Source organism: Athene cunicularia (assembly GCF_003259725.1).
Source record: "Athene cunicularia isolate RWA chromosome 9 unlocalized genomic scaffold, athCun1 chr9_part2, whole genome shotgun sequence".
NCBI lineage: Eukaryota > Metazoa > Chordata > Aves > Strigiformes > Strigidae > Athene > Athene cunicularia.
The window spans coordinates 3,298,124-3,316,500 of NW_020799111.1; the positions used below are offsets into that span (position 1 = coordinate 3,298,124).

The 18,377-nt window shown below is 39.4% G+C and overlaps 1 protein-coding gene across 1 annotated transcript; it reads right to left on the bottom strand.

Annotated features, from left to right (window-relative positions):
* Positions 1-1,508: 1,508 nt before the first annotated feature.
* On the bottom strand, positions 1,509-17,759 carry IWS1 (IWS1, SUPT6H interacting protein). Its single transcript, XM_026855584.1, has 15 exons — positions 17,732-17,759; positions 15,807-15,834; positions 15,635-15,689; positions 11,072-11,747; positions 10,262-10,457; positions 9,965-10,022; positions 9,513-9,613; positions 8,643-8,793; positions 7,447-7,529; positions 7,043-7,172; positions 5,782-5,899; positions 4,908-5,019; positions 4,649-4,705; positions 4,344-4,455; positions 1,509-1,927 (listed from the first exon to the last, which is right to left on the bottom strand). The coding sequence occupies exons 4-15, from the start codon at positions 11,712-11,714 to the stop codon at positions 1,796-1,798; spliced, it is 1,893 nt and encodes a 630-aa protein (XP_026711385.1). The 5' UTR covers positions 11,715-11,747; positions 15,635-15,689; positions 15,807-15,834; positions 17,732-17,759; the 3' UTR covers positions 1,509-1,795.
* Positions 17,760-18,377: the final 618 nt, after the last annotated feature.

Sequence of the window (18,377 nt, forward strand, 5' to 3'; positions counted from 1 at the left end):
ATGGCAAGAAACTGTATTAGGACTGCACAAGACCACCAATGTCAGTAGTTTTAGGAAGTATTTCTTAGGATTTAGAAGTAGCCCACAGTGCCCCATGGCCACAGTACTGGGCTGCAGTAACAGAGCTACAAAAACAAAAAAAAAATTGGGAGAGAGGAGGGGGAAACCCATCCTAATCCAGAGACTTTCAGGGCCACCTGGATATGAACAGCTCTACACTGTTCACTTACTTTTCACAGTTTCCAATATGACAGTAAGGAATTAAATCTTTCAATAAATTCTTAATTAAAAATGGAAAACCACCAAAACCCCTTGAAACTCTCAGCATGCTAAACACACACACCTGTGGGCGGTTACTGTGTCACAAGTACCTGGCACAAGAAGGTGAGGTAGTCTTACTGGCAGTAGGCTCCATCCAGCGCAGGCATCCTCCTTCAGGTTTTGCTTTGTGTCCCAGCATACAGCTTTATGTTACTGTCAGTCCCCTTCAGTCTCCCAGGAGCATATTTAACTGTGACCACTGAAGTACTCACATGCTCCCCGTCCCCAGTGCCAGCAGACACCAGCAGTACCGAGCACCTCCAAGTTGGCCAACACCACCATCCCTACTGCAGAGATTTCACAGAACTGCAGCGCACACATCATGGCAAAGGGGCTGTGCTCTTCTGGAACAAAGGCAACTTTCCTCCTGAAATCCCAACTGCCAGTCATCCATGCAAGGAGAGGAGTCCTCTTTCTGTAGGCAAGCTCAGCAGAGCAAAACATTTTGAGAGGTAAATAAGCAGAGGTACAGTGTTGCTCTGCTGTCTGAGGCACCAGGGAAAAAGAAAGAGGAGCATTAGCCCCCTAACAGACAGGAACCTGCCCACTATAGAATAAGCTTTTCAGAAAGTCACTAGGGCAACGGAGCAACACCCCTTTGAGCTACCCAAATACCAAATCAGAAGAAAAATATATACATGGCTTTCAACTCTTAAGCCCTGCAGCAAAGGCTCCCCCCCCCCAGCCAATCCAGGTGCTGCACTGAGCACCCAAAGAAGTATCCAGCAAGCTGATACTCCATCTTCTCAAGCCGTCTCACTAACCTTGATTTTAAAGTTCAGCTTACTTCAAAAATAACCCATTCTACCACCTGGCACAGAGAAGCCCATCAGCTGCCACCCTTTGTTCACCGCAGCATCACCAGCGGAGGCTCTGCTGTCTATGCAGAGGATGAGCAGCAGTGACACACGGCTGTCGGACAGCAAGTGTTTCAGCTGGATGCCACTGTAATTCTCTGGACCTTTACATCATGCTTTCATGAAAAATTAAATCCTTTCAGTAGAAGATGGTCAGTATTTCTATTCAAAACCAATACATATGTAGATTTCCAAAGCCAGAACTACTGATTAATAAAGCACTGAATAAAGAGGAAACACACAATAACAAACAGAACACTAAGAACTGGCAGCTTTCCCACAGACCAGGTGGTCCACACACATTCTTTTGAGCAATCAACAGACAGCCCCCCGAAAAAACAGAAGTTGTTTTATTGTCTAAAGTGTTGGAATACAACAAATACGTGATCTGTACAAAGGACACAACAGAGCAAGTTTAAATACAATCAGGAGAAAGGAGTCCCCGTATTCACAGTCCTCGGACAACATCTTATACCAGAACCTGAACCAACAATTTAAAAGATTCACTAAAAAAAAAAAAACAAAACCCAAACAAGTTGTTAAAAAATTTAAAGGTCTCCAAAGAGTCTATGGGTGTATTGTCTTACAGCAGAGCTCATGGGGTATTCTGTGAAGGGTCACAATGGCATCTTATTGCCCTCAATGCTGATTTTCACTGCATGGGCCGATCTGCTTTTTTTCCTGATATCTGTGAATTTCCGCATCTGTTTGTCCAGTCGACTCACCCCTTTCTTAGAGGTCCCCTGGAACTTAAAAAATAAAACTAATAATTACCACTGAAAAAAAAGCAGACGTCCCAGAGTTTCAAGAAAAGTGAGGCATGCAAGGTTAAACCTGCAAGAGGGAGGTGATGAAGCCACTGGTTCCAACTGGGGGGTGTGTCTGTGCACATGCGCACACGTGTGTGCATTTGCTCCCCAGAGAGTGGATAAAATTGTTCCCCCAGTATATGCAGCACAGAAACGGTGGTAGTCGCACTCACAGACATCACACAGTAAAGCTTCCACATCCAGGGATTAATAACCGTGTTAGATGTTCACATGCCAGCTGAATATACAGTTTGGAATAATTTTTTGTGTCTGTATTGGCTGGAGCTTAGTGTCAGAAATACACTGCACTGCACTATGGTGTCACATACAGAGGCTTCCTGTGGGGGGAAGACTTTTAGAGATGCTTACACTGTAAGTGCAGCAGGCTAAATTGACATTTCAATTCCAAACTGCAATTTATTGTAAAGATTAGTGCTTATAGAGCAAGAGCTTATTGGGAAAAAGGGGGTGCAGGGGGAAGCAAAAGAAATGCCTCAGCTGACCATATAAGTTATTAGAAGAGTTATTGTATTTCACCTCTGTATTTTAACTGCAAATGAAAAACTGCACAGCAGTTATTTTACACAGATTAAATACAGTGATTCTGTAAAGAAGTGACAAAAGACAAACAACAAGGACCTCCCAATCTGTAGCCATTATTTCCTAGAAAGCAATTTCCCCTAACTAGTCAACAGAAACAATAAATTATGGGAACTCGACACATTTTAAGTTTGGGAGAAATGAGATATCCAGAACATGCTACTTAATATCTAACAAAAAAAAATCTATTAGAAACTGAACCTCTGGTTCCCATCACTAAGGTGCTCCTGAGGCACTGATTTTAAATAAACTTGATTCATAAAACTGTTCACAATTCATTGAAATTTAATCTGGAATTTCACAGGTTTTTGTGGGGGTTTTTTTGTTTTTTTTTTTTTAAACAAATAAACATGAAGCTTAAACAAACTCAACAGTTATCATTCTACCATTTGTGCTAGCCTCTTCCTGCCAGCATTCAGTCTGTGGCAGCCCTGCTCACAGAACCAAAATGCAGACTGGAAATTGTCAAAACAGTTCCTGCACTGACACACATCACTGACTGATCTCCCTCCACCCACCATTCACAGCCAGGGAGTCTCCTTCCCTGCCTCCTGTCAACCACCCCTACAGTCTCACATCACTCCGCTTCCTTGGAAGAACAGGTGTGACAGTACCTTACTTTGTACCAGTGAAATGTCAGCCACAGGTGCTGGTGCACAGTGATGTGAGGTCCTGCACTAAGGGCTAAGAGCTCCCGTGTGCCAGGTCAGGTAAACCTGGAGAACCTAACTATGTCAGGACAGCATTCAAAAGCACGGGTGGGGCAAAGCTCTTTTTGAGTGCAGGTATTTTCATGTAAGACCTGGCATTTGGGTACCCTGAAGCTGTCAAGACAGGTATCACAGCAAATGTTATGTGCTACAGCCTATTTTTTCCTGTACAAGTTACCTTTTAGGTCACAGTACAGACATGAGAGAATACGAGGAGAGTTTTCCAAGTTTAATTTAGGGTGCACACACTCCCTTCCTGTATGTGCAAACTGCCAACAGCTGAAGCACATGCACTGTTCACACCTCCCTCGAGGGATACCTCTCAAACTTGGGGAAGGCAGTGTCATGGCTACAGGGGCATCCTGTTGCCTTCAATGCTGAACTTGATGGCTCGATGCACTTTGCTGAGTCGTTTCTGTTCAGCAAACCGTCTCTTGTGTTTTTCCAAGCGACTAATACCTCTCTTAATAGTCCCGGGCTAGAAACAATATCTCAATTAATGCACAGAAGGAGAGATAACAGCAGAAAGCACAGTAATTATTACTTCTTACATGTGTTATACCATGTACTCTGCTTTTAAATTGAACTGTACAAGGTAGATGGGTGAACCAAATAAAGCAAGGCAAAGGCCTCTACTGAAGCTGTTAATGTTTGCCAAAACCTCTAAGTATTCCCAAACTGGAATATGGTCAGAAAATCATGATACCAGAACTGGGAGAGGTATAAAAATATCAGTGACACTTAATGAATTGCAGCTTTAGTTCAAAATGCTCTAAAGTTAAGAGGTCTGTAATCAGGTGCTCACCCTAGAGAAACTCTGGAACAGTTAACATGAAAATCTTTTGGGTTAGAGAAGCAACAATACCCAAGTATTTCATGAGCTTAAAACAGCCCACTTGAGAGCAGAGCTTACTGTCTACTCCAATTAGAAGAGGCACTTAAAGGAACTAACATATTATACAGTAACCACGGCAATAAGGTGCCACATTCCCAGGCTTAATCAGAGAGAACTGAGGTGCAGTCACTAGGAGAGTGCCCGTGCTTACCCTGGAGGACTCCATCTCCACATTCCACTTTGGCCTGACCACATAGTCCTTGTTGGAGGGCATGGGCACCCTCGCACGGGCACAGAACCCGGGGTCTCCGGGCCTAAGAGCCCTGGGAAAAAAAAAAAAAAAAAAGACCAATTGAGACAGATCTTGTACAGAAAGAAGTACAAGCAATACAGCATGTTCCACCTCTGAAACACACTGCTTAACCATTGCCTCTAAAACCTCAAAACAAATTGCATATAGTTAACACCACCGAAATACTTTTTCTAATCAAAATTTAAAAAAAAAATCCAACCTACTTTTCTTCTCCGGTTAACACTTTCTCCAGGTCCCTGCGAGGAGTCTGACCACCAGAGCTGCAAGAAGAAAAAATTTTATATGCATCTATACACAGAGAAAGATAGTAATTTTAAAAGACAGTCAAGTCTGGTAAAAGAAAGGAGAGAGGTCGTGAGTTATTATCCTTTTATTTCCCTTAGTATTTACACACCACTTTGTTTTTCTTGATGGAGTCTTAGAAAGAAAGAAGGATTTCATGTTTCTGCCTGCTATTCTTACCTGCTCAATCTCCTTCGCTGAGGCATCTGTTCCAAATCTCTCTGCTCCCTCTCTTCTCTTGTCATGCCTTTGTAGTTTGAGGTAAGGCCAAAGATAGGTCGAGACCATTCATCTATTTGAAAAAAAATTAAATAAATTGTTTAACAAATGCTAGGCCTTTGGAGGTTATTTCCAAACCACTCTGGTGATGAAATACAGCTTTCAAAGCTTCTAGCAAGTATTTACACTTCCTTTCAACCAAACAGATGATATTTGAGCCCTTAATATTTCAGGGAAATCCAGCTTTGTGGACAGCAGGAAAGCGCTTTCATCCATAAAGTCTCTTGCTCTGCTCTATTAGAATTATATTATGCTCTTATAATACTTAGTGCCAGGAACTGCTGCACACCACAGCAAACAATTTTAGAAATCTGCAAAATACTTCCTAAAGAACCTAAGTTTATAATCAGTTTGCAGTCACTCAGGATGGAATGCACTACACATGGACTACACTTGTTTAAGTAGTAAACCTTCAAGTCATCCAAGAGCTCTCAAAAGTCCATGGAATAGAGACTTCTGGCAGCACCTTCCTGCCTCTGTAACGCATACATGAGGTCTGGACAACTAGCTAAGGGAGAATCTGGGCAAAATAAATGCCATCCTCTGGTTTAGAACAAGAATGAAAGAAACAGGAAAAGGTGCATGCAGAAGTTAATGTAACAGAATTTGTTAAGAGCTCTACAAGCAAAGCGATGAAACATATTAGCGAGATTCCTACATCACAGAATTAATTCTACTACAGACAACAGCAAAAAACATGCAACTGAAAGACTGATGTTGAAATTAAATTATCAGTGAAATCTCACTGACACAAGGCAAAGGGAGGTTGACATACTGATTAGCTTCCCTGCCATATCCTTGTTAGGTCTTGACTCTTTGGGGTGTTTGTACAGGTACATCACAGCTCGTCCAATGCCACTGTGCTTCAGGGTCTCTTGGCTCACACTGGGTAGCTGCAGGGTAAGTCAGAAAGTAGCAAGAAATTATGTCTTAACATTAATGGTGTCAAACTTTGCAAAAAACCAAAACCCACCTTCACAATAAGCCTGAAAAAAAAAATTAGCGTTTTTCATTTCCCCACCAAAAAACACCAAAACCTAGAAATTTGCTTAACATTCTTGTGTTTTATACACAAAATTAAAGTTTCCAGAACTATCTACTCCAAATACTCTTTTGCTTATATTACCCAAGAATTGAGTTACTGCCTTCAAAACATTCACTTTAGAAAGATAAAAGCTTATGTGACAAAAGCATTCAAGTAATCAGCTTAGCTACAAACACTAGAAGTCTGCGCTGAGTATGATGGACTTTCTAGCGCACTGCACACTTTAATAGGCCAGAAAAGAGAAGGGACAAGAGAGTAAAAACTCCAGGATACACAGCAAATGACTCTTCACTGAACTCTGCACATAAACCTGAAACAGGCACACAGGGCCAAATAATCTAAATTCAGGCAGAACGCTTGCAAATTTTTAGCAAGGAGAAATAGTTCTAGAGCTTCAGTCAAATAAAGCCATCTATTTGTGCTTCAAGAAAAATGTGACTTCTATTTCACTGTCAGGACTACACCACACTTCTTTTATGAACACAGCAAAGACAAAGTGACCAAGCACAATGTATGAGCAACTGAGAACAAGGGAAGTTAAGTGACTAAGCAGTTTAGATTTATCAAGAATCTAGAAATGCCACAGCACTTAACTATGCTTTTAAGGAAAATGTTGCTCAGCACTTAACTCTTAACTCCTGTGAGGGTAGAGAACTTCACATCTGTAGTTCACCTGAGATTCTCAGAAATGTCTTCCGCTGCTGACAAAACTATTCACTTTGTTGTGAGCATGGGCAAAATTCCCATAGCAACAATTAAGTGTCCAAATTTCCCTAGCAAAATTTTGTTCAGCTAGACAGCATGTCTACAACATAACTCATTAAAATGATGCAACTTTTAAAGAAATACATTTTGCAGTTTGCTTCCTTGTGTATTTCACTGCACAGTCCATTGGTAGCACCTGCAGTACGTGACTGTAAAGCCAAAGCACATGACTGCAAAACCATGGCAAAGCCACGAGTCAAATATGGTTAAAAGTCAAGTTTCAAACCTCTTGCAGGATCTTCAGAAGCTCCTCTCGTATCTTTAGTGCTGGCAGACTTCGGTCTGGAAGAGGAGAAAGCCACTCTTTGATGGCAGACATAACACCACTATCAATGAAAGTTTCTTTAAGGTCCTGCCTAGAAAGTTTAAAGCAAAGAGAAGCCGTAATATAATACATCGAAATCTTAAGATGTGATGCTTCTTCAGCACAAGTGCATTTCAGTCTGTTTTATGTTAACTTAACAGCTAAAATTACAGTGTTTTAGGTTTGAGGCCACGTAGCTCCAGCATTTACTTGGAAGAAAAAGTGTTTCACTGCATATTCAGTACAACTGTAATGTCATGCCATGAAATCTACCAAACACCCAATATTGCCCAAGATTATATTTAACTGGAAGAATGACAACTCACTTTTTAAGATGCATAACTACAGTTGGTAGCAAAGTTAATTTCTTTAGTGCTGGTTTCTTTTGTGTATTCAGCTGTCGATCCTCCTGTAGGGAGTTGAAGAAACAGCAGAAGTTAATAAAAAAAAAAATCTGCAACTCCCATCCTTTGTAACATTTACAGGAAAAAGATTAGTCTATTGAATGAGAAGTGCAACTTTGGCAGGATTATACCTTTATACCCTGCTCCATCTTCCCACAGCCTCAAGATGACTTCTCTTAAAAAAGGTCCCCATCTTAGCTAACATTTTCCTTAAAAGCATCACATTAGGAGATTTCTCCCTATTACGTTTTTTTAATACTTCATGGTTTAGGTTGACTACAATAAACTGGAGGTCTGCAGAGTTCTCCATGCTAGCTATGCGCAGATAACCTAGAATCTTTGTTAGTAAAATCTCACCTGATCAACAGATAAATAGCTAACCAAACCAATGGGAAGTGAGAAAGCATATATTCACTTCACCTAAGAATGTATCTGGATAACCTAGAGGTTTAGGATAGAGCACAGTGCAAGCAACATAAGAGCACACAAATGTGCACCATGTGCTAAAACAAAGTCTGGGTTTCAAAGTGGCTATCAGCCGAGGCCACAATGCCTGCAGTCAAAGTTCTGCAGTGCTGTTTGTTAATTTGATTGCTAGACAAACAAAACCACAACAGAAGAAACCTGACAAAAGGCAAGACCCCAATAAACCTTGCACAGTAACAAGAACTTCCCATAACTTTGCTGCTCTACCATTATTTACCACAGTACTGTCATTCAAACAGTTTAGAAAAGGGTTCTTCTCAGGAACAAACTCTGAAGTACTACATATGCTAGTAATTCTAGAATGAAATTAAACATAGTCCCTTTCTCAGTGTTCGATATACTTACTCATGTAGCTTATCGAACATGTGTACATCCCTTTTTATAGGACATTTGATCTCAGCTGATCAAAGTTTAGCAAGTTAACTATTTTCTCCAAATTTCAACAGAATATATGTTTTGATTCAGAACAGCAAACCAACATTTTAACAGTTATTTAGATATTGGAAGCTTTCCAGAGCATACATATTACTCCTCCTGAGTACCAGCCAGATTTGTGTATTTTACTGATCACAAGATTTTCCCATAGAATGGAACTGGATTTTAAGGGAGTCTTCAGAGCCTAGAAGACTCACCTCAGCAGCTTCATTCATCTTCACAATCATAGCACTGACCACATCATCTGCATCACTAATAAAAGTTCCACCATCACGGTTTCGTCTACGCTTGCCACTCATACTCTTCTTTCGTTGCAGCATCATGTCAAAATCTGACATAAAGTCCATACTGAAATGCAAGAAGAGAGTTTACTGATTGTCAGAAGAGGGTTGATCTTACTGTCTTTGTAGGAAGGAATTTTGTGTTTCTGTAGCACAACCTTTCAAAAAATCTCCAATAAATCCACAAGCATTGTATCTCAATGTCCCTGTAAGGTAATTAGTTATCCTCAGTATATAAACTGGAAAACTAGCAAAGGGCTCCAATGGCTCTGAAATGCCCTCAGAAGTCTGCAAGACCCTGCTGGAATAGCTTATGTGCCCACATGTAATACCAGGGTTCAAAACATGCTGTCACTGAGGTTGATGAAGATTTAGCTTTCCTGTACCTGCAATACACTGCTCTGATGCTACTGGAGCAGACACAAAGGCAACAGGAGACATACTGACAGCAACTCTTGCCATGCTTTATCCCTTGCACCAGCAGAGAAGCACACCTGTGACTCCAATGCTGAACTGCTAAAAGTAGAGTTAGATGCTTGCTTGATTAGATATTCATATTTCCCTCAGGTTTTGATGTGAACCATGAAATACTATTCTCTGAAGCAGAAGCATAAGTAATCTGCTCTGGACTGTAAAAGCTGAGAGAGGACCTTCTGTTGTAGTTTAAGGGAACACTCTTTTTTAAAAACAGTCTCATGCCTTTCTAAAGTCTAGCCAGTCTTTGGAAGAGCCCTTTTACTAAAATACTGCATTTGCTATTAACGAGTACGTAACACGCTGACTTACTGCTTTCCTCTCTTGATGTTATCATCAGAGTCGGATTCATCTACTGTCTCCTTCATGTCTGTGTCGCCTTTCTCTTCTTCCAAATCTTCCTGGTTAAAACCCTGATGAGTAAAGACAGTGCAAATCAGTGTATGGATTAAGACTGAGCATCTGCTCAGGCCCTGACACTGATACTCAAAAAGCTTCAGATAAGTCTGCAGAGGATCCAGAAGAACAAGAAACAAAAGCTTCCTAATTCCACCTGCAACTTTTACACCAATAATTCTCCCAGCGGAAGAGCTGTGAATGTTATTTAACCCAAAGGCTACCCCAGAGTCCAGCAGATACAAAGCTTCCCTCCTGACACAGCATATCCTTGAACATGAGTTTAAATCCAAAGAGACATTCTGGAGGACCTTCCCATGAAAAACAGACCTAGCAACTGAACAAGAGACATGCACAATAAAACTTACTGTAAATTCCTCTTCTTCCTCATCACCAGATTCTCCAAATATATCTGCAATCAGGCTCCTGTGAAGGTAACAGTAACATTTATCTATTTAAGACTGCAACAGGGAGAAGTGCATTCTCTGCAAAATTTCTAGTAAGTGTGTGGAGATCCACCTTTTTCATTCTGCCACTTACTACTGACCTTCCTCTTCACACCACCTGTGAAGGTGGACAATCATTCTCTGGCTGGGATTCATCCATTCACGATCAGTCTCACTATCTGCAACCCTGAAGGGATTCATATTCCCAGAAGCACTTACTCTTGTTCATTTCCAGATTCACTGTCACTGCCAAACAGATCTTTCTCTTCTTTTTTCTTCCCCACATTCTCTTTTCTTTCTTCTTCTTCTTCCTCACTATCTGATACAATGTTTTTCTTCCTCTTGTCAGATTTCTCTGAAGCAGCATCACTATCTGATTCTTCAACATCAGAAAGAATTCGTACTTTTTTTGCAGCTGCCAACAGAAAGGAGCATTACTACATGTGCTAAGAAGAGAGATATCAACTGGTACTCTCAAAAAAACTATTCTCTCAACCGGACAAGTGGAAAGCTGACTAGCCTTCCTACACAAAATCATTGTCATTTCTTAAAAACCATATCTATTCTAAAATATGTTTATTCAATCAGCAAATGAAGTTTCCATACACCACATCTATCCATAAAAACTTCTAATTTCAAAACTGACTCTCACTCCCAGTATATGAAAAAAAACAGGAAAAAACGACTAGAGAAATAACATCAAAGGAAAAAATCACTAGAGAAATAACATCAAAGTGGAAAATGGCTAACAGGAATAATCAGCACAACAGATGCCAGTATAAAGCAAGATCACTGCAGTCTTCTTTCACTGCTATTAGACCCACTTACTACTCAGAAATATAAGAAATAGATTCACACAGAAACACAGTTAAAACAATAGCCTCTACACATGCAGTTGTGCTCTAAAAACAAATCTGCTTTATGATTTCATATTTATCTTGGATGCTTTCTTCACATAAAAACAATGATTCAACTCTAGCGCTACTGCTTGTCACAGTGTATTTTTATTTTCACACTATAGTTCCTTACGTGTTTTCTCATTGTCATCCTCACTGTCAGAAAGGATGGCGGTTTTTCTCTTTACTGTCTTCTCCTCCTCTTTGTCTTCTTCATCACTGTCCGATATTTTCCGCCTCTTAGGTGCTTCCTCTTCACTGTCAGAGCCCTGAAATCCTTCCCTTACATGTTCATTATCTGAATGATGAGAATCATTCTGCATGTCCTCTTTCCTGTCCTCTCCATCACTATCCTCAGACTCTATTTCTTGTTTGTGCCTGGAAACATCCTCGCTCTCCGAGTCGCTGGCCGGCTGTTTGCGGAGCTCCTCGCTCTCCGAGTCGCTGGCCGGCTGCTTGTGGAGCTCCTCGCTCTCTGAGTCACTGGCCGGCTGCTTGTGTGATTCCTCATTTTCAAAGTCACTACTGTGATCCCTATGAGGTTCTCCATTTTCAGAGTCACTTGCTCGATGATTTAAGGCATCTTCATTTTCAGAGTCACTTAAATGCCGATTTGGGTGGTCCTCAGTATCAGAATCACTGTCTTTCCCTCCATGAGCTGCTTCATTGTCTGAATCACTTACATTGTGATTTGGAGGCTCCTCATTATCTGAGTCACTGTCTTTTTGCCTTGGGATATCTTCATTTTCAGAGTCTGTCATATGAGGCTCTCCCATTTGCCCATCATCTTCTCCATCACTGTGTTCATTCTGAAAGAGAAAAAAAAAATCTCAGGCAACTAAGCAAAAAAACACCTTAAGTAGTAAACAAAAACTGTTCTAAATTTTTGCTTGACCTTCTTCCAATTCAATTACCCAAGGTACTGCAAACTGGACTACTTTCTATACAGAAATAATTATCAGACAATTTGCATCAAAGACTATCAAATACTTCAGATCAAGTAAAATAGTATGAGATCAATGCAAGTCTGTCCACAATGCAGCTCAATCATATTTTAGAAATGGTAACAATGTAAAAAAATAGTCAAATAAACACATCTGAGAAGGGTCTAGTTCCTCAAGGGTAAATCCTTAGTGGTTTTACTTTAAAAAGTCAGGCCTTCAAAGTGGTTTAGCCCAAATTCCTACTAGTAAGGCAAGAAACAGTATCTTGCACCTGCCACTTTCTTTTTCTTAAGATCTCAAACAGATGTTTTTTGCATGAAATACATTTTGCTGAAATTGCACATGCATCACTTTTCAAGCGATGCTCAAGAGAGCTTGTGCCCTTTCCTTCTTTGCCAAGGAACCTTATTTAAGAACATGTCAAGACCAAAAGCCTACCAAAAACCATGAATAAAGTTTCAGAATATTATGGTTAACAAGTTTTGTGTTTCAATGTGTAAGAACACAAGAACAGATTCAATGCTTCTCTCCCATAAGCCAACAGCTCCCAAGCCTATCCAGACACCTGAGATAAGAATATCAGTATATTTGTGCATAAGTTAAAACTCTAGAATCGAAACACAATCCTTTGTCTTTTTCTAGATGGCAAAAACTGCCAAGCCACACACTCCATTTGCAGAAAACTTTTCACAAGCTACCTGTCAGTATCATTACTGACAATATCTTATCTTTCCTACATCTAATTTCTACTGGGGGAAAAAATTCTCAATTGTTTTTACCGGAGAAAACAAAACAAGACTCTTGAACACTCATTTCATTAACTCAGTACACTTCTCACAGTCACTGCCACAATAATCCCATTTTCAACTGAAAAGAACAATATTGTAAAAGGAACTTCTTTTCTACATACTCAACTCCACTCTTCAGCCAGGCTTTCCTCAGAGATGGTTTTGCCTCTGCTATTGACTCCTTCCACTAGCATATTTGCAAACTCAGTGTTTACAGTTCTAGGAGATACTTTAAGATCTGTATGTTCTGGAGTTTCCAAATCTTTTTCAGCAATTTCATTTCCTTGGAAGACAAACTTTCTAGCTATTTTTATTTTCTGTAATCATTCTACTCTCATATTCAGAGCCACACAAAATAACACAGGTGTATCTATCCTACATCTACAACAAACAATATTATTAATCTTTAAAATATATGATTAAAAAGAAATTTTCAATAAAAATAATTTTAATTGCTTTTAGAAACTACTCCCTCCAGAATTACACTAAGTGGTAACATTAGGGGTTGGGGGTTTTTTTTGTTTTGTTTTTTTTTTTTTTTTAGACCTTACATTCATTCCCCTGGCTAGCACTCAATAAAGTAGTAACTTCTAAATTACTGCAGAATCACTAACAGAAAGTTACCGCACAACGGAAAAATACGAGGACATGTAATTTTAAAACATACAACTTCACTATTTCCATGTTACTTAATGCTAGTTATGAAACAGCTGCTGTGATAATCTGAGTACTTTTCTCTCTACTGCTTGTCCCCGTCTCTACAGTGATGCTAGTCTTTTGAATCAAGCTTATTCAAGTATTATTCAGTATTTCTCATTTCTCCTTAAAGAAAGGAAACACGGTTCTGTTAAAACCTGAATTTACAATTTTAAATAATTAAATATGAAGATTAAGAAGTTACAGAATTGAAGATGCACAGCTGAGGAAGATCAAACACACACTCAACTGCTCTCAGCTTGTTATGGGATTATATTTGCTTCTTTTCTTTCTTATAAAAAAAATTCGATTGCCCTCTCCTGCCCTGTATCTCCCACATAAACTAACAACATGGGTATGTGATGTATTTTCTAATTCTATTAAGATTAAAGAAAACTGCAGCTGCAAACAACAGGAAACAGATTTTACAGCAGTCTTACAGTTAAGGTCATTGAGAAATACTGAAATGCGGAGGTCTACCCTGAAATTGATTATAACAAATTCTTTAATCCTTATTTTCCTATCATTTAATTTTTGGTGGGTATATCTGTCTTGTCTTAATTTCAATTAATGTATTAACTAATGCTGAATAGTTATTGATAATTATGTCAGCAGTAATAAGGGATTTTGTTAAACAAAACCAAAGACAACAATACAAATACTCCTGTTTAAATTATTAGGTTCATCACCTTCAAGACCATCAGTCTAGAAAGGCTTTGGTGAACAAGTAAATAAAACTAAAAAACAACTGGAATCCATAACAACTCTTAAATGCTTCTAAGGTTGGAAGTGTGACTGTAGGTTATATATCCACCTATTCAGAAAGTATTACTAAATTACAAGGAACTTCCAATGCAAAATACTTGGTAAGAAGTCATTACAATTACACAGCATTATTACTAAGGCACTTTACAACATACTGAATCTAATCTGTTACTGCAAACTGACAATCATTTTGAGAACGAAGATGTTTGAAGAAGGAGAGCAGACATGCACGCTGTTAGCTCACACTGTGATTGCACAGGGCTCTGCGCCACAGAAGCCCAGTGGCAGCTGAACTCCACTGGGATACAATCCCCTACAGAAGAACCACTTAGATAACAGAGGTGTGCCTACATGGCCTGGGCAGACAGGCACCATCTACTCTAGTCCTGAGTCTGGAAAGCTCAAGGAGAACTAAGCCAAGAAGCACAGTTACATTAGTCAAGTCAGGCAGCCTCGCAGAGATGACAGACACTACCTCAGACCCAGCACAGTAATGTAACTGAGCATCTTCTAAAGCAGAGCTGAGACAGAGCTGACCCACTCAGAGCCTACACAGAACAGCCATCAGTGCAAAGGTCTTCTGAATACAATTAGCAAATCTGTCAATGGTTTGGAATATACTTGATATAAAAAGTGCATGCAACTTTGCAGTAAAATGACTAAACTGTAGAATGGTCTCCCACCCACTCCACATTTTTTTTTTTTTTTTTACTAGTTCGTCTCTAAAAAGATGCTTTCAAAGAAATCAAGTATGCAACTTTCGAGTTTTCGATTTTTCCTTTTCCAAATACTTAAACAAAAGGATCAGACATCCTCAAAAAAAAGTAGGTCTCAGGTAATTGCTACTGCATTTTTCTCTAATTCCTTTGCTTTCTTTTCTTCCTCCTCTTTATCTATAAACATTTTAATTGAGATGTCCTTTTTTTTAACTGAAAGAATTCTATAACATGAGGCTTTAGTACAGTATAAATTAAAGAATACATCAAAATCAAATTTACAGTGTTATCCATCTACATAAAAATTTCAGTTAGCAAGTAGTTTATTGGATCAACATGCAGCCACTTTTAAGAGGTACTACTTTGATAATTTAGTAAATTCAACAAAATTGACCCATCCTCTATAATCTCATGAATGACAATTGTTAACCTGAGGCATACATAACCATCATAGGCATATCAGCAAGTTCCTCTTTTTTTCAGAAATGTAAGGTAATTGTAGATGTTTGTTAACAGTCACAGTCAAACCATAACTTAATTAATGAAGACAGCAGCGACTTCGCAAAAGTGTAAGAACCTAAGTCATTAAAGATTTCCATATGAACCTGACTTGTACAAACACTGTAAACATGATTTCATATTCATTACTGTACTAAAACTATGTGTTATCTAATTCTATTTGTCTAAAGCAGAATTGGTAAGGACATCAAGGAGAACATTTATAGATAAAGTGGGATTGGGGGAAGGAAAGCCAGAAAAGAATTGTGGAAAAGAAAAACCCACATACCTGAGACCTACATAAGTAATTCCTCAGGATTCCCCTTTTCTTTAAAGTTAAGAACCTGAAAAAAAAGTTTGAAAGTTTAAAACTTCAGTTCTTTACATCTGAGTTCTAAATTAGAGACGAAATAGTAATTAAATAGACTTAACTGATTAGGCTGTCTCAAAGGTTTTATTACCTTTGAGTGTCATTCCTCCAACATATTCCTAAAGATGAAGGAAATAAGAGGATGAGAGAACACTTAGGGTAAATAGTATGATAAATTACTGAAAGCTACTCCTTTCAGAGACAGCTGCTCCGCATTACTGCATTTTGAATTTGATGTAGGCAAAGTTAAGAACATAAGACTTCATAACAAAACACTCAAATGTTTATGATTTGAACTGAATCAAATAAAACCCTAAGGCTTGAAGGATCACATTTGCTGTTGGACAGAAAGGTGGTTTGGTTTTTGCCCTTTTTTTTTTTTTTAATGGACTTTCTGAAGTGTTTTATCTAAAGGGGAATAATCAACAGCCATCACAGAATAAAGCCCTTGAAATAACACAGGCACATAAAGAGGATCAGTTAACAATGACAGCACATCCTAGTACTTTCTGGTTATATAACCTGAAAAAGACTTGCTGAAGATGTAAGTAATAGCCAACCACCTGTTCTTTAGGTCAGATTTTCAACTACTTTGCCACAGTAAGTAAAATTAAAATCTCACAGGAGTAAGAACAAATGACCAAGTTTTCATACACGGCAGAAAACACTTAATAGTACTGTAGCAGCAACATGACTCCCCATGCAACTAATCACCATTTTTTTTCATTAAAACAGACGTACTAAATCCCTTTAAAAGAAAGTTACTTCTCCCATGCTGAAATCCTGATCATCACATTTGCTGCCTGACACCGAATCCATTTATTCCATTGTAATTATCAACACCTTTAAAAAAATTCAAATCTACTTTACATTCAATTACACGAGAAGAACCTTCATTTTATACAAAACTTCAACTACTTTCTAACTGAGGGAAGTATGAATTCAATACAGTATAGGCGAAAAAAAATTGCAAGTTACACCACAGCAGAGTTCAATCTTTTGACACATCAGCCTGCTAGTGTATGAAATTACTTAAAATGCATCTGATAAAAATGTATAACCACTGAAGATCCAGTCAGAATCAATCCTGATCTCACTATAAAATGCAACAAAATATACAGAACAGAATGGAATGGCTCAGATTACAGTTTTTATGAGTATTAGAGAAAGTTCTCCATAACATAACTCTGCTGACAGTAGACATATGAGTTCACAAGCCAAAATTATTCCTTCCTAGTAAGACCTGATATAATTCTATTTCAAGTCACAAAAAATTCCTCAAAATTAAGATTAACTCTGAAACCTTCCTAGAAGTCTAAGGGGAATTTTCACTTTTATCAGAATCCCTTTTCAACCAAAATAGTCAATTGACAAGTTAAGTGACTGTCCCCCAATTACAACCTTGGATCAAAGCATTACCACCCTTTTCACGGTGGAGGTTTCTCAAAACAAGAACCACTTCAGTGGAAGAACAGATCCTGTTTAGTAACTTTAACCTGCTCCTTGTAGAGACCTACTCCTTTGTGAATGACAAGGTGAAAAATATAGCACAGACTAGACTTGAGAGTCAATGCCCAGATACGAGAGGAAAGATGGTAGGTGGGAGAGCATTTGTTCTTTAGTAAGAAAGTCTATGTGTCAGTAATTTGGGGTTTACATTACTGTGCAGAATTTGAGGTAAAATTCCAAATTCTTCATAATCTAGTGCTTAAAATTTCAAACCTCTAAAGTTTATCTTCCTGCAACTGAGTATAATATAAAAATTCTTCTAGTTCTCAACAGTGAATGCTATTATAACAATTAAGAAGAAAAACAAAAAAGACCCTAGCCTACATATTGGTCAAGAGATTATCTGACACATTTCCTTCTGGGAGTAAAGTTTTGCCAGACAGGACCCTTAAGAACAACTGAATAAACATGCTGGTCTCAGTTAAAAGAAAATACCTCTTTAAAACAACAAAATACCACAATTCACAGAAGAGTTAACTTTCTCTAGATAAAGAGTTCCAGCAGTACCTCTGAATGGTGCCCTACACTCCCATTCTCAGATCCCGAATGTTGCTCATTTCCTTCATCTTCAACATCTGATCCTGAATCTCTTTCGTCTTGCACTGGAGTAGCTCCACCATCATCTATGCCAAAGTTACAGAAAGAAAAGTAAAACTCAGTGACGTCTCCCAGTGTTTAACTGCGCACCTACAGTAATGATGAACAGGGAGCCAAGCAGTGCTACAATCAGACTCGTTCTAAACGGTGCACTAATACAGAGAAACGGAGGGTATCTACTGGGAAGGTCAGGAACAAACCCACCACAGACACCCCTCAAAGAGAACACAAAACCGCTTATAACACGCACACCAGACTGATACACTAATCACATCACCGAACTAATAATAAGGCGGCGGCTGTGCTGCGATCACCCCAGAACCCACGAAGCCGGCTGCTGACTACCGCCGGGGAGGGAGGCGGCGCGACCCGGCCCCACGCACCCTCCGCAGAGCGGCCGCGGAGCTGGGGTCCCGGGCATAACTCGCCGCCGCTAAAGGGTCCCGGGAGCCGGAGGCGGCCACCGGGAGGACAGGGCAAGGCGATCCCCGTGGGCCGCGCAGGGCCCCAGCACCCTCCCGCGCAGGGCCCCAGCACCCTCCCGCGCAGGGCCCCA

Bases quoted from the DNA above. Each gene is read 5' to 3' on its own strand.
- IWS1 (XM_026855584.1), bottom strand. From the start codon at position 11,714: ATGGGAGAGCCTCATATGACAGACTCTGAAAATGAAGATATCCCAAGG. The intron at 10,458-11,071 runs GTAAGGAACTAT...TTCTGTTGGCAG, and splicing joins GGATGACAATGAGAAAACAC to CTGCAAAAAAAGTACGAATT. The intron at 1,928-4,343 runs GTAAGCACGGGC...TTATTTTTTAAG, and splicing joins TGGAGATGGAGTCCTCCAGG to TTCCAGGGGACCTCTAAGAA.